Raw genomic sequence first — 17,339 nt, 5'->3', positions numbered from 1 at the left:
ATATTATATAGGAATTGAAAGCATGTTTTTCCAGTAGTCTTAGCCGGAGTTGCTGTAATTAACCCAGCAAATATAAGACAGAAGCTACCAGGAAAGAAGATAAGAAATTGAGAGTCTGGAGTTAAGGAAAACCCAGGCAGATTTTCCCTTTCAAAGCAAGGAATATGTTTTGTTTTGCATGTATATGTAGGAATGGAACTTTAAATTATATGTACTTCAAGAATTTGACAGGTACCTCTTAACCTCACTTCTTTGGCCTCCTGTGTGGTTTTATCAACTTTCCTAATTCTTCACATTCTTCTGCTAGTAAAATAGAGAACATTGTTTATATCTTACATTCTTCTGATGAATGTTGTGAGTTGATATTTATACAGAACTATTTAAGCTTAAAATGGTTTCTGAAAGCTAAGGAATAGTGATAATAATGCCTATTATTAAGGCAAAGGGAAAAATTACATTTGGGAAATGTATGTATGTTTCAATCATGTTTCTTAATCATAATCTTAGAAGAGTCAGAAAGCAGATCTATCATCTCACAAATGAAATGATGAGTTTCCTATGTTTCATTCTCTTTGCAAATCATTGACTATTATATTTAATTAAAAAGAAAATATGATCTAGTCAAAGCTGGTTTTCTTGCAGACAGGCCAAAACTGGCTGATATTTAATTTTGTTTCAGCCTCAGAGCTATCTTTAATAAGTCCAAGAATCCTAAAAAGCTAACATGTGACTCTTTAAGCAAATTAATGAAAAGATAGAACTCTAAATTGATTATACAGTTTTTTTCCCAAGGAAATTTGGCGAGAATGAATAATGAATGAAATACAATTTACAAGATGTTTAGAAATGTGTTTTTCAGTAATGTAGTTGTACAGAAGTTCATATTAACAAGCAGAGAATTCTTCATAATTTGTAAAGGGCAAGTTTTGGGCTAGGATTAGATGTGAGATTTCCAGGATTTAACTGTAAGAAATTATAAGTTAAGGCTAGAAAATTTTGCTAGGAAAAGTTGGTTGCTTCAGCTGTTGATTGGGTATGTGAAAGTTGGGGACCGTGGGGGACCGTGGGTGGCGGTGAGGGCATTGTCATAGCTAAATAAGAACTTAAATACAGAATGGAAACAAAGAGTTCAGCTGAAAATAGAGATAAACAGAAATGGTGGCAGTAAGCACCCCAGAGTTCCCTGGTTTAAAAATAAGAAACCTATAACCAAAATCATTTCTACTTTAACCACAAAAAAAAAAAAAAAACAAAAAAAAAACCCTGTTCACTTAAGGTGCCAAGACTGCAGAAACTAAAGGAGTACCTTAGTTCAGAATAAGGAAATTTGATTTTGGTTTTTCTATGTCAGAAGATTTGAGGGAAGGATAGACAAGCATATTTATAAAGTGGAGTGAAGACAGGGTTTAAAGAGACTGACACCTAGAATCTGCTTGCCACAGAAAAATTTGCACAATTACAACAGAATGAATTAATTGGGGAAGGCTGCCCCGCCATATAAATACTCTTCAAACAGTTATTTGCAGTTTCTGCTGTATCCCATAACCTAGGAAATCTGCCCTTTGCTGACAGGGCTGACTGTCTAAAAGGGAATTATCACTGTTTAAATGGAGGGAGACTTGGAGAGCGATTCAGTCCCAAAGGAAAGAGTGACATTTTGGAAAGAGACCTGTGAATGATGCAAATGTGAACTTACATGTGCTTGAGATAAGCACTGATTAAACAAAACAAAGAATCCATTCTGAACATACTTTGGAAACACAGAGTCTTTGAGAACTTGGTTGATGAGTTGAGTGAAATGGCCTAATTGAACTAATTCCCATTTGGGGGTTTGTTTATTCTACTTTTCTATAGCCAGAGCCAACACATCTGAAAGTTTTGAATGACATTTCGTGCTTCCAGGAATTGGGGCTTACCAATTTGTAGATAAACCCGTTTCCTTTTTGGCTGTGTTATATTAATTAAAACTGTTCTGTTAAATGAACAGAAGACGGCCCCCCTTGTATAATTTAGGATAAATTACTTGGCCTTCCCCCATAGATATATTCTGCTGGTAAGAAGGGAAATCTAGTGGTTTGGTTCATTTTACATGGCATCAGTTACTCCTTATAATATTTTTATTACAGCAGAAGTTATTTTAAATTTGTTAGGATCTTATAAACCAAGGCTATCCCAATCTTATTTTTCTCATTTGTTATATTTTAGCAGAGTTAAAAAAAAAAAAATTCAGAGCTTCTACTTAAAAGATCTTTAAAGAAGAAAACATAGTGTTAAAGTATACAAAGTATATGAACTTATTTTAAGTAATTATTTTAAGTAATGTTACACTGATTTTAAAAAATAGAATGGGTTTTAATATATCAAAGAGATTTTGTCCTAAGAATCTAAACCTTATTGGCCCAGAGCCATTTATAACAGAGGCTGGCAAACTATAGGCCAGATCCAATCCACTGCCTGATTTTATATGGTCAGTCAGCTGAGATTGGTTTTTACAGATGAACATTCACAGTCTATTTGATAATAGAGAATATTTTGAAACCCAGCTAAACAAAATGTTGACCCAAAATAAAGAATTTCATTCTTATTGGTAGACCTATATTACAAGAGATGAAATTTGATTATTAATGCAAAGACATATTTAATTATTGTAACTATATTTTAATTTTGTAATAAGTTTTATAGAAATTGCTTTCTCTCTATAAATGCACCTACATAATATCCTTTATTTTCGTCTCTTGGTATGTAAAGCCTAAAATACAGATTACCTAGCCCTTTACAGAAAGGGTAGACCCCTAACACAAGAGTATTTTTTTCTCATTCATTTTTTATTCACTCGTGCATTTGCTCAACAAATAGTTTCTGAGCAATTTTCCCATGCCAGAGACACAGTTCTAGGCCATATTAAAAAAAAAAAATACTGCCTTCATAAAACTTACTTTCAAGTTATGTGCATTATCTCCTCACAACTAACTTGTTCTATTATTCCCATTCTACAGAGAGGTTCAGAGACTTTATGCAGCTTGTCTGGAGTTTCTCAGCCCAAATCGAACCCCACTTTTACCTGACTGTACAGATTTGAACTTCTAACCTAATGGGCGGGACTAGCTTCAGGGGCATGTCTCCATGATTGGTTTAATGCTATGCTGTCACCATCTTAATAATTATTCATTCTTGAACAAATTTTGCACTTGGCTCTACAAATTATGTAGCTGACTTGCTGCTAAGACAAAAGTGCTTCTCTCTGAGACCACTCTCCTGCCACGGCTGTTTGTTTTTTAAATATCCACATGAATTTATCTATGAAGAGGCCTTAGAATCTATCAAGCACTTTGGAAAAATAAGCTATTTTTAATCCACTGTTTCATATTCCAGTTCACCAAAAGACTTCAAGTCCTTGAGGGCTAGGACTCTCTCCTACGATTTTTCTTTCTTTTTTTCTTTTTTTTTTTTTTGATAACTCCCTCTATGCCTAAAACTGTTGTAAGAACATTGTGAGTGAGTAAAGTGAGTAAACCTTGTCAAGGGTAAGACTTGGTTCCATCTTTAATTTACTTCCATGGAAGACCAACATTCTTCTTCTACTTCTTTTTTTTTTTTTTTTTTTGTAAGATTTTATTTATTTATTTGACACAGAGAGAAAGTGCACAAGCAGGGGCAGCAGCAGGCAGAGGGAGAGGGAGAAGAAGATTTCTCCACTGAGCAGGGAGCCCCATGGGAGTCTCAGTCCAAAGACCCTGGGATCATGACCTGAGCCAAAGGCAGACACATAACCAGCTGAGCCACCCAGATGCCCAAAAGAGCAACATTCTTTGCCATCAGTACTTTGTTCACGTCTTTATTCATTTGCAAATTTAGAAGCAGATGTTACATCTGAGTTAAACAAAACACAAGAGCTGACCTGTTCTGATATAAGGAAATTCTTTGTCCAGCAGTGACCGAAACATTGATGTCTTTGAAGAAGGATGCTCCAAGTTTACTGTATTTATAACAGATTCCTTTATCTTCCTTTCTTTCAATTTCTTGCAGCCTAGTCATTGTTGGATAAGAGTGATGGTGGAACAGTTGTCAGTCAGCTTAACTGATCTTCTGGACAAGTTTTCAAATATTTCTGAAGGCTTGAGTAATTACTCTATCATAGACAAACTTGTGAAAATAGTGGACGACCTTGTGGAGTGCATGGAGGAACACTCATTTGAGGTAAATTTGTATTCCTTGGGATGGCTTCTTACTACTCTTCTCTAAGACCTATGCTGATTGGGGCTGGCAAGGGTGGGTGGGTCTTTTATTTGTGAAATGTTCCATTAAAAAAACTTTTTCAAGGTGAGCACAGAAAATAGGTGGTTATAGTCACACTGAAATCCTGGAATATACCTTAAGGCTTAGATGTCATTTAATATAAAATAAAATTTATTCACACTACAATGAAAAAAATAGCCCTTTATTTTGTGAGGGAAGTCCTCAAAACTCACCTTTTAGGTTACAAATGTTCATTTACCTTTAAATGGAAAATTGCCAGGGCACTTGGGTGGCTCAGTGGGTTAAAGTCTCTGACTTCAGCTTGGGTCATGATCCCAGGGTCCTGGGATCGAGCCCCACATCGGGCTTTCTGCTCTGTGGGGAGCCTGCTTCCTCCTCTCTCTCTCTCTGCCTACCTCTCTGTCTACGTGTGGTCTCTGTCAAATAAATAAATAAATAAATCTTTAAAAAAAAAAAAAAAGGAAAATTGCCTATAACGAACACTTAGACTTACCCTATTCATAGTAATCATGTCACAACAGTGAATTTTACCATCGCCAGGCCATTTGATGATTAGCTGTCACCAGCTTCAGAATGTGGACCTGGCAGGGCTGTGAGATTGAAGTATATTGACGAGGCAATGTATAGAGATTAAGAATGATGTGTTAGAGTTCAAATTCTGACTTTGTCACTAGTTACCTTTATGAAATTAACCTCTCTGTGTTCACTTTCCTTATCCCTAGAATGACAGTGACGGGATCCATCTCATGGAGCTGACATTAGATAATCTGTGATTAGTGCCTTAGTACCATGTCTGGCAAAATAAATCCTAATAAACATTTTTATTATTATTTTAGAATACCACATCCATAATAAAATAGGTCTTGGGAGACCTGCTTTGGCACAGAGTTCACAATTCATTGTCTGCCCTACAGGCCTTCTAGGTGTTTAAATCTGTTTTAGATATTATTCTGTAGTGTAAAACTTAAATACTTCTCCAAATTCCAATTTCTCTGTAAGACCCAATATTCATCCCCTTCGTGTTCATATTCGGAATTCTTACCGTACTAAGAGCCTCCTCACTACATCTCATCACATCTGTAGCTTTGCTTTTTAATTTCTAAATTAGTGTGTCTTACAGTCTATGACATTTTATTTTTATTTTTTTTTTAAAGATTTTATTTATTTATTTGATAGACAGAGATCACAGGTAGACAGAGAGGCAGGCAGAGAGAGAGAGGGAAGCAGGCTCCCTGCTGAGCAGAGAGCCCGATGTGGGACTCGATCCCAGGACCCTGAGATCATGACCTGAGCCGAAGGCAGCGGCTTAACCCACTGAGCCACCCAGGCGCCCAAGTCTATGACATTTTAGAATTAACATGTCTTTTTCTATCATAGTCGTACAAATAGGGTTCTGATGGCAGTGATAAGAGGTAGAGGTCACAAAAAGTAGGGCATCTGAGGAACAATGTCGTGAAGGAAATAATCCACCACTGGGGCTTGAAAGATGAGTTAAGTATTAGGTAAATGGTGATGTCAAGAAGAGCATCCCAGATACTGGAGTATTCATTTGCTAATCATGACACTGTGGCTAGAACCCAAGTGGTATTTCTCTGTTGTTTTTGGAGATGGAGTTAACATGTATAAAGCACTTAGTATGGGTCATAGCAAGTGCTACAGGGGTGTTATTGTTAACCTACTTTTATTTATAGACAATCATGCATGTATGAATTCCTAAAATACAGTCTGGTTTGCTTTCCTGGGGAATTTCTAGAAATTAATCATACTTATTTCTTTTATAACTTGGTTCTTTTGCTCAGCATTATGTTTATAAGATATATCCACTTTGAGGCATATAGCTGAAATTAAGTTTTTCCTGCTTATAGAATGGACTTAATATACTGATATTTATTAAAACACTTTTTTTTTAATAAATTTCAATTCAGTTGACCAATATATCGTCCATCATTAGTTTCAGGTGTAGAGTTCAGTAATTCATCAGTTCCTTATAACACTCAGTGCTCATCACATCACGCGCCTTCCTTAATGCACATCACTTAGTTACCCAATCCCCCACCACTTCCCCTCCAGCAGCCCTCAGTGGGTTTCCTATAGTTAAGAGTCTCTCATGGTTAAACGACTCTTCTGTTGTTTGATGTAAGGGTTATATTACACTGTTGCTAAGAACTTTTCTTGTACGTCTCCTCGCATGTATGTGCAAGAGCTTCTCTAGCGCATTCACCCAAAGTGGGATTTCTGGGTTACAGAATGGGCACATGTCCAGCCTTACCAGATGATACCAAATGCACCAAGTTCTATTATTCTACCAATATATAAGAGTCCCCCTTTTCTGTATTCTTCCCACTATTTAGTATTATCTGACTTTTTAATTTGGGGCTATTTGGAGCATGTGTTATAAGAGGGATTTTTTTAAAATAAAATAAATAAAATATTAAAAAAATAAATATATATAAATATGTAAATAAATGTATAATATATAAATGAAATATATTTAGAGCATATGTTATAAGGTATTTTTTAATAAAATAAATATAAAAATAAAATATATAAATATATATAATATAATAAAGTTATAAATAAATATAAAAAATAAAAGAAGAATCGTTATCTTAATGAGCATCTTTAAAGAACAGTGTCTCTAATTTGTTGCTAATGTTATTTTGTTTTGATACTCTATTCACCTTACCCCCACCACCACTTCATTCCTTTATCTGGAGTTGAGCCCCAGACCAAAGTGGATGGGATCACTATCTTATAGTACCAGTTTGAATTATGTAGGTTAAGACAGTTGTCTAAAAGTGTTAGTTTTACTTGCATCTTTGGGGGACATTTTTATTGTCTGTTACCTCGACATCAGTTAGATCTGTAAACTATCTGAAGAATATAATCCTATTTTCTTCCAGAATGTAAAAAAATCACTTAAGAGCCCAGAACCCAGGCATTTTACCCCTGAAGATTTCTTCAGAATTTTTAACAGATCCATTGATGCCCTCAAGGACTTGGAGACAGTGGCATCTAAAACTAATGAATGTGTGCTTCCTTCAACGTTAAGTCCTGAAAAAGGTAAGACAAATAAGCATTTCCAATTCAAATGTGAAAAGCAAGCTTGAATCTTGTATATATAGGTAAGAATCTACCTCTGACTCAAATATGTGTAGCTAGAGAAAGATGTATGTGTACATGTCTAACACAAAGACATATATAAATGGCAACAAAGAAGTGATCAGTTGATTTGTTGGTTTTCAAACCAAAGCAACACTTGTCATTTTCAAATATAAGAATTTTCTGTCGGTAAACAATATGGGAGGTAGATTTATCTGATACTTGCTCGTATTGTGTAGTGTGTGTTACCCTTCATCTCCAGTTTTCTTAATGTCCCCTTTTCAAGCCTTTTCCTTAAGGTCTACCTCTGAGTCATGAATTCTGATCTTTACCAGTTACTCAGTGTTGAGACCTGTTTTCCCATTGGGAAAATCTGTGTTACTTATGTTTGTTAAGTATGCAGGCAATGAATCTTTGCTCTGTAAGGCGACTGTGATGAATTTCTTAATAAAAATAGAACAGGACCCAGTAAGAAATAAATAGGATCTGAATAATCAAAATTTGGGAAGCAGACATTGAAAGTACTCTGGTATTGCACTTCAACCTTTTGCACACTCTGTAATTTCTGTAAATCACCATGCAACACTGACACATTATTGCTTTCTATTTAGATTCCAGAGTCAGTGTCACAAAACCATTTATGTTACCCCCTGTTGCAGCCAGCTCCCTTAGGAATGACAGCAGTAGCAGTAATAGTAAGTACATACGTCTGATTTAATGCATGCATGGCTCCATTTAGCACCTATGGGAGTATTGCATGGGCTTCAAAGGAAATTTCTGCAATTATAATATTAATACTGTTCTGTTACTGTTCTTCCTGTTACAATCTTCCTGAGAATTAAATATTAGGTTTCTATGTAAGTGATGAATCAGTAAATTCTACTCCTGAAATCAATATTATACTATATGTTAACTAACTAGAATTTAAATGAAAATTTGGGGGTGCCTGGGTGGCTCAGTTGCTTTAGCGTCTGATTCTTGGTTTTGGCTCAGGTCATGAGATCAAGCCCCACATGGTATCCTCGCCCAGCATGGAATCTGCTTGAGATTCTTTCTCCCTCTCTGTCTGCTCCTCCCGCTTGTGTGCGCTCTCTCTCTCTCTCTCAAATTAATAAATAAATATTTTTTTTTTAAATTTTAAATAAGTAAATAAATATTAGGTTTGTAGAAATGGGTTTCCCTACAACCCAAGATGATCTTTAGAGTATTGGGCCAAAATTTGCTAAGATTGTTTTAAATAAGTCATATAATTACTTTTAGAAATATGATTTAAGCTTTATTCATTGTCAACTTAATATATTTGTTGTGGGATTTGTCTGACAAAAATGGAATTTTATAATTGAAAGTACAGATGTTGGTTGTATAGAATTCTAAGGATATTTTGTTTTGTTATATCAGTATTTACAATTTTGTATTTGTACATCTGATGATTTTATTTACTATAAAATTATGTTAGAGGAGAATATGCTTCTTTGCCTTAAATTTCTGTGCTCTTTGACTAAGGACCCAATTTCCTGGTAGTCTAATGTCCTCCTTTCAAATACAGGGAAGGTCGTTATAAAGGTCATTGGATTTTACTAAGTATTCTGATCCTCTAGTTTCATGGAAGCTGTAGAAGGAAAAAAAACTCATCCTATGATTTTAGTTAAGAAAGTTATCCCTTAAGACTTAGTAATGGGACACTGTCATATGTTCAGGGACATAGAGAGGACCTACCTATAAAAAGAAATAATCAATTTAGTACAAATCCACAATACCAGTTCTGTAATTCAGAAAAAATTTAAAAACCTCTAAAATCCATTTGTTTGGGAATTTTTGGCACCAAAAACCTGACCTGACCTAAACTGAGATAAGGCTGTTTATAGTCTTTCTCCTTCTAAAAGTGAATATTTATAGATTTCACTATAGAAATATTGTGTTTGATCACAGCATGCTACCTAGACTTTGCTGAGGATATTATATACAATATCTGTAAGACAGTATCTTCTAAAATCTCAAAATTCTGAATTACAAAACACATCAGATCTGAAAAGTTTTAGAAAGAGACTGTGTTAGTCAGTTAAGGTCTTTCTTACTAACTACTGTTTTTATTTTATTAATCTTTTCAAAGATGCAACTTTTGGCTTCTTAATTTATATTTCATTGGTTTCTCATCTTTTTTATTTCCTTCTTTTTACTTTGGGCTTAGTTTGTTCAGCTAAGTTGTAGCTGAAGTCCTTAAGGTTGAAAAGTTTGATTAGTGATTTAAGCCATTCTAATTTTCTGTTGGAAGCACTTGAAGTTATAAATTTTCTTGTAAGCAACTTCACACTTTGAAGCTGACACACACACTTTGATATATTGTGTTTCCATTATCATTTCTTCAAAAATATCTTTTAATTCTCCATGTGATTTCTTTTTTAATTCATGAGTAATATAAAAGTGGGTTACTTAATGTCTAAACATACGTATTTTTTCTAGATATCTTATTGGTTTCTAAATTCTATTGTCAGAAAACGTACACTGTAATCTTTCAAAATTTATTGAAACTTATGTGTATCATTCAAATAATGAGTGTAGCATTCTAAAATTTGATCAAAACGGCTGATAATGTTCAGATCTTCCAAATGCTTATTAAAGTTTTTTGACTAATTTTTTTATCAACTACTAATAGAGGAAGATTAAAAATCTTTTATTTGTGGTTTTTGCCATTTCTCCTTTTGGTTATGTGTTTTTTACTTCATATTTTGAAGCTGTATTATTAGGTGGTTATAGATTGATTATTGTTATGGGTTCCCTGATTAACAGACCTTATATTGTTAGTGAAATAATCATCATTATCTCTGCTAGAATTGTCTTGAAGTGTATTTTGTCTGTGTTAGTGGAGCCAGTTTTTCTTATGCTTACTGTTTTCATGGTATACCTTTCTTTTTTTCAACCTACTGTCTCTATTTTTAAAGACCATCTCTGGTAGTCAGTGTATAGTTGGGCCTTGCTATTTCAGCTAGGCGGTCTTTAACTTTTAATTAGAGTATTTTATCCATTTATATTTAATACAGTTATTGGTATGGTTGGATTTGGACCTACCATTTTATTTCCTATTTGCCTCATTTGTTTGTTTCTCCTTTCCCAATTGATTTTGGGTTAATTTTGTTAATTTTATTTTCAACAGCTCTCTTTGCATTATTTTGTGGTTGTTTTAGGAATTACAGTATACATCTTGCAGTGTTCTACTTAATATTGTAGCACTTAAGAAAAAAATATTAGAATCATCTTTTGTGCTGTGTTGACATATAGATCTACATAGGTTATAAGCCTCACAATAGTCTTATAATTATTGCTTTAAGCTATCCTGTGTCTTTTTTAAAAAACAAAAGAATATAGTTGTCTTTTATATTTACCCATATATTATTTCTTAAACTTTGCATTCCCTCTTGTAAACCGAACTTTCCATCTAGTGTTAATTCCTTTCAGTCTAAAGAACTTCCTTTAGTATTTCCTGTGGTGTAAATCTACTGGCAACAAAATCTTTTTTTTTTTTTTTTTTTTTTTTTTAATTAAAAAATGTCCCTGGGGGCACCTGGGTGGCTTAGTGTATTAGTGGCCATCTCTTGATCCCAGCTCAGGACTTGGTCTTTGGGTCGTGAGTTCGGGCTCCACATTGGGCTCTGTGCCGGGCATGGAGCATACTTAAGAAAAAAAAAATGTCTTCACTACTGCAGGTGCTTTTTACTGGACATGGAATTCTGGGTTTTCAGAACTTTTTTTCAGTCCTTTAAAGATGTCACTTAATTGTCTTCCTGCTTTTATTGCTTCTGAGAGAAAGGCATCCAGAGTTTATATTCTAATATGTACTGGGTGATTTTTTCCCTCTGCCTTTCAAGTTTTTCTTCGGTGTAGTAGTTTGACTATGATGTGCCTAGGACTGGGATTTTTTTTTTGTACTTTTTTTCTTTTGCGTTTTGTCAAGCCTCGTTGATACATAATTGTATTTTCCCCAAAACTTTGGAAAAATTTGTCCATAACTATTTCAAATATTTTTCTTCATTTTCTCTCCTCTCCAAAAGGAATCCCACATAGTATATTTAATCACACACATAGCAATCACATGTTTATTGGGTAGTTTAATCTTGTCTCACAGATTATGGATGTTCTGTTCAGATTTTTTTTCTCTCCCCAATCTCTGTGTTCACCAAAATGCATAATTTCTACTTATTGTTTTCAAGTTTCCTGGCTCTTCTGCCATCTGTAAGCTGCTGATCGTTTCATCCAATACATTTTTTTTCATCCAATACAATTGTTTTTAATTTTTTTTAAACCAGTTTATGGTTCATAGCAAAATTTAGGGAAAGGTATATAGATTTCCCACATACCTCCTGCCCATACCCATGTGCAGCCTCTCCTGTTATCAGTATTCCCCATAGAGAGGGAATATTTAACCTTTGTTAAAACTGATAAACTTTCCTGGACACATCATAGCCATTCAAAGTGCCTATTTTACATAGGGTTCACTCTTGGTGCTATACATTCTATGGGTTTGGATCTAGTACATTTTTTCATTTCTAAGCTTGTACTCTAAAATTTGTGTTTAATTCTTTGTATATTTTCCTGCTGAGATTTTCCATCTGCATATTCATTATGATATTTACTTTTTTGGCCTCTGGATGTATAGTTGACCTTTGAACAACAGGGGTTTGAACCACATGGGTCCACTTGTAAACAGATTTTTACTGTAAATGTATTTTCTCATGATTTTCTTAACATTTTCCTTAGATTATTTTAATATATATAATAGATATAACGTATAAAATACGTGCTGTTTCTTATTGGTAAGGCTTTCAGTCAATAGTGGCCTATTAGTAAAGTTTTAGGGAAGTCAAAGTTACATGTAGATTTCTGCTGTGCAGGAGGTTGGTGCTCCTAACCCCTGCGTTGTTCAAGGGTCAACTGTTGTTCTGAATCTCTGACGTTCTCATCTCCTGATCTCAACATGTAGGTCATCTCAGGGTTGGTATGTGTTGACGGCCCCCAACTCCCTGATTATGGGTCGCATTTCCCTTTAAGTGGCTGGTTATTTTTGAATACATGCTGGATATTGTGGATATTATGTTTATGAGAATGTAGATTTTATAGCATTTCTTTAGAGATTTCTGAGTTTTGTACAGATAGGCAGTTCAATTAGTGGCAGATTATCTTTATTTTCCTTCCCTGTCTTGTTTTTAAGCTTTCTTAGAGGGAAGGGGGAACGCAGGCTTATTGCTAAGGCATAGAATTTCTAAGGTACCTCTTGAATGCCTATAAAATCTCCCCATTCTGGCTTGCCAGAGCTCCTTTGTCTCTGATCAACAGTCAAGATCATAGCTTCCCAGATATTGTTTATTGCCAGGCTTTGTGAAGTCTCTTCCTTGCATGTACAGTTTATTTTTTTAACCATTGACTTAAGGAGGTTCCTCCAGAGATTTCTGGTGCTCCTTTTCTGCACGGTTCCTTTCCCACCAATAACCCTGCCCCACAAACTCCAGACACATCTGCATCCCTGAACTTCAGTCTCTGATTCCTTATGTCTGTGAAACTACTGAACCCTACTTGGGTTCTATCTTCCATACCTCCCAGCCAGAAAATGAAGACAATCATGGGCCTCACCAGATATGTTTTTACTCTTAGGGATTATGTTCTTGAGCTACCTATTGACTAATGTATGAAAGTAACTACCTCAGGTAATTTGTTTAATATAACAGTTATTTAGGTTGGGAAGGCTAATATGCTATTACCATGGATGGAAGCAAAGGTCTTTTCTACTTACCTCAAAAGACATTGAATATAAAACACCTATTCATTTTTTTTTATTACAAAATGGTCAGCCTTCTTTTTTGTTTTGCTTTCCTTTTTTCCTTTTTATATAAAAAAAAAAAATGGATCTTGCATAATTTGCAGCTTTTTGCCTGGAGACGTTACTCATCAATATGGCACTTAGATACCCATGCACAAAGACTTGCTCTTGTAGAGCTTACCTTCTTATAAGAGAAAGTCCTAGTATTTTTATCATATATATATTACAATATATATTATAATAGAAGTATGTCAATGTTTTTTAGTAGTAGCATAAAGAAGGTGAGACTTTTTGAGGGATATGGCCAGGGAAATTTGAAGTGAAATTTGCAGGATAAAATCCCAAAAAGTGGTCGTGCTAGCTGGAGGAGCAGTCTCTATGAAGGAGTCCTGAGACGTGAGTGTCCTCTCATTATGCCATGATTCTCCCTTATAAAAGTGTTCAAGTTATCCAGAAGGAGTTATGTTTTCAAAATAATAGTAATTTCCTTTGTATCAAGCTAAAAGAATGTTTAAGATCCTTGCAGACTATATTTAAATGATACGGAAGTTATCCTTACTTTGACATTACATTATACATCTTCTAAAAAGACAGTCTTTGAGTCAGACTGCCTGGGCTTCTCTACCAGTGTTGGCCCTTGGATAACTGTGTGACCTTGAGCAAGTTAATCTCTCGACTTGCCAGTCAAGTGAAGGATGACAGTACCACCTTCATAGAGTTTCTGTGAGTTTTAAATGTGTTAACACACACGAACTCGGAGCCATGCCTTATATATAATATGTGTTCATCGTTATTAGAATAATTAGGTGCACCAAGGCTGTGGGTCAGTACTTATGGCAACCTGCAATGAGCTTTGGATCTGAATTAAGGAGGGGAACTGATTTGAAGGTTTTCTAAGCACCAAGAGGTCCATGTTCACAGGCATGGTGATGCCTGTAAGTAAAATCATTTGAAAAAGCAGGTCAGCAAAATTGTAGCACAGTTTTTCGTGTTCTGTATTTGAACAGATGTTGGGTATTATTGGTCAAACCAAACAAGTCAGTTTCCATTAATTTTGGACATTCATAATAATGAGACAGAATTATGACAACAGCCCAGGGTTGTAGGATTACTCAAATCCTATCCAGATGAGCTTCCTCACCCTACAAGTTTTATGTGGCAATCTTTACATGAAAGCAAAGCTTTGTTACTAGCTTGGGCATCTGTAGGGCCAAATACCCACCATTTGGCCTTGAGGCACCCAGTTCAAATCCCACTGATCTCCAGTAAGTAGCAGCAGTAGCCTTGGGAGTCATGCCCTGGAGGTATGAATAAGCCTTTTCTGGTAACATTCTTTTTCTCTCTCTGCAAGAGGGACTGTAGTATCTCTGGAAAGAACCAAAGGCTGGCTCTTAAGCTCTTTGCATTAGGGAGAAATAACAAAAGCAAGGTAATATTGACCCTCCAGGAGGTGAAGCTCAGTTTCTCTGGTCCGTTTCCCCTCCCAGTCTTTATGAGGCCCCCTCCCTCCCTCCGTCTGCAGGTAGACTGCTGCAGTGTGTTAGTCAGGTTCTGGGACTTTGGGGCCATAGTTCTGGGGGTGGAACTTTTAAAGTAGTTAAAAAGTGACTACTCTGGAAGAGTGAGGTGGGTGAGTTCTCTTTAATTAGGTCTCTTGTCCAGCATGGATTTCTTTGGAAAACCTTTAGGGGCTGTCCTACCTGAGAAAGACTGTGAGCGGGGAATCCCGGAGTATCTCACTTTGGTAAGCCACTTCTGCTTGTTGCTAGTGGCCCTGGTCTTTCCTGTGGTCTGAATGGCTCAAGTCAAGATTTGGCTTTGGGAAAGAACAGGAAGAATTTATGATGTTGCTTGCCTTGATTCTAGGACATCTGGTACCCAAGTATATGTAATAGAATTCTCCATAGCACCATCCCAGCTCCTTTGTTTTCTACTGAAGTCTGGGGACAAAAATATTAATAGCTTCCTTTGTTCTCTGTGTATATCTTCATGAGGGGACCCCTCTCGGATCCCTCCTGGTCAAATCTATCATAACCACACAGCAGTCCCAATAGACACTGTGGGCCATAGTGTTGCAGGAATTTTTTTTCTCCGTCTGTGCCCATGGTTCTTGGTCATGCCACCTCAAAGAATGAAGAGGTAGACCAGACAGAGTGGTGGGCAGCAAAACAAGCTTTATTGAGTGATAGCAAAGTGATAGTACAGAGCTCCCAAGGTGGGAGGAAACACGAAGGGGTTGCCACTGGAGTTTTTAAGTCTAGAGGTTTTTATGGACTTGCTGACAGGCTGTGTCAATCTGACGAGCCCTCCCAGTGCCTGTCATCCAGTCAGGGTTTTGTCACATGGGAAGGGAGGGAGGATTCCTTCCACCAGCAGGGTAAAATCCTTTTAAGGGTGGTTTCCTCTTCCTGGGGGGTTGGCCGGGGGTGTGGGGGGGGCGCCTGTCCCTGCCTTCCAACTATCCTTCATCAATAGCACGGTGGCCCTCAAGGAGAATTCAGGCTTGTTACTGGAATACAACCACAAATAGCCAAGTTATGTATAGATAGTGATACGAAAACTCCTCAAATGTCAAGAATTGCTTATAATTCTGAGTCCATTTTCTGAGAGAAAATACTTTTATAAATGGTAGTTAAATTCCAGACTAGTACACACAATCTTTGATATAACCCTTAAAATAGCTGTATTAGTACAATAATGGTAGTACCACTTCGATTATACCAAGTTCCACGTTGTAACTCTTTTCTTCTGATGAAAGAATTGATGTTGAATTCTACTTTAAAATGCCTAAAACTTATTTCCCACGAGGCTATAGGATGGTTGGGGTGGGGGGTGATCAGAAGATAGGCTAGTCTAGTCTCAAGGAAGTGATCTGTAGTTATATGAATGGAAGACCCTACTTCCCTCCCCATCGCCCTTCCTTAAGTGTAAGGGGTACCCATGACTCACCCTTCCCTAACACACACACACACACACACACACACACACACACTTTCTATTAGAGCCCTTTGGAAATAGGAGTCCTGCAATTAGTGAATTCCATGTTCCCAGTTTACAAATGGTGAGGAAATGGGCAATTCCTGTTTTCTCTGCAGTAGATAAGATTTGTTTCTGGCCTCTCAGGTTAAATCTGTAAGTTCATGTTCTCCCTGTAAATGTTTACACATGTACAGTGGTTTGGTTCTTTTATGTTACACTTAATATGTTTAACAGGTGACTATAGGCTGACACCATATCCCAAATGTTGCATAATATTATAGCCTAAAACAATCATTTACCTTGGATTAGTTTGCATTTGACCCTATAATTGCTGAAAATATATAATTTCTAAATGTATTCCTTCACCAAAAGAAAACTGAAGACTTTCGGTTCTTTTCGTACAGGTTGGCACATGTGTCTGTTGTCTCTAACAACCAGGTTGTTCCTTGTAAGGAGACAGAGAGAAGAGACCCTTGTGGTAGATGGTAGATGTGTTTTGTTTAATTCATGAATCATTTTGCTGCTCACGGAGGAGCTAAGCAAAGTCAAAACGAGTCCCAAGTTAATCTCACATGTTTTTTCCCTCTCACACGCACCCCCCACCCCCATCTCTTGCTGTTAAAGTAAGCAATGAGAAGACACTGGTACTTTCAGCCATTCTTTAGTGTTTAATGGTCTCAGGCTTTCCAACATAAAAGGTCCGAAAAATCAAACCTTTAGTCCTTAGCACAGAGCCAGCCACGCTCTGGCATCCAGTAAAGGTATACTGTGGATGTGATGAGGAAACGCTATGGCTCTAAGCATGAGGTACCTAAAAATACTTTAATAGCTAAGTCCATTTAATGACTTACTACTTGTGGCAGGCAAAACAGCTTAATGCCTACCGACCTTGATCCGGGTTGCAAAACGTCCTCTTCCAAATTTCTTGGCAAGATGTGAAGAGTGAGAAAACAAAAAAGGTTTTAGAAGATAAAGTCATGGAAAATGGATTTGCTCGAGAGTACCAGTCACCTTTAGGAATATGTCATCTGTGTTCCATGTGTGTCAACATCAGTCACGTCAGAGATCCTTCTGTGGCTTTTCTTTTATTTTTCAACTTAACGTGTTTTGGAGACGACAAGGACTTGTCTGGCTGTCCCAAAACAATACTCCGCGGAAAAATCAGGGTTCCAAATATTTTAAACAGAGCTGG

General features: G+C 36.4%; 1 protein-coding gene across 3 annotated transcripts in view; it reads left to right on the top strand.

Annotated features, from left to right (window-relative positions):
• KITLG (KIT ligand) overlaps window positions 1–17,339 on the top strand; it is an 87,231-nt gene that overhangs the window by 59,291 nt on the left and 10,601 nt on the right. For 2 of the 3 annotated variants that reach the window (XM_047740250.1, XM_047740251.1), the window contains exons 4-6: window positions 4,027–4,197; window positions 7,161–7,320; window positions 7,971–8,054. In XM_047740250.1, the coding sequence (XP_047596206.1) occupies window positions 4,027–4,197; window positions 7,161–7,320; window positions 7,971–8,054 (415 nt within the window). The remainder of the gene's footprint in view (window positions 1–4,026; window positions 4,198–7,160; window positions 7,321–7,970; window positions 8,055–17,339) is intronic. The other variant, XM_047740253.1, reaches the window with a different exon arrangement.

The sequence above is a fragment of the Lutra lutra genome, chromosome 8, assembly GCF_902655055.1.
Source record: "Lutra lutra chromosome 8, mLutLut1.2, whole genome shotgun sequence".
Taxonomy (NCBI): domain Eukaryota; kingdom Metazoa; phylum Chordata; class Mammalia; order Carnivora; family Mustelidae; genus Lutra; species Lutra lutra.
The sequence above is the reverse complement of the archived record's forward strand: the minus strand, read 5'-3'. Positions and strand labels throughout refer to the sequence as shown.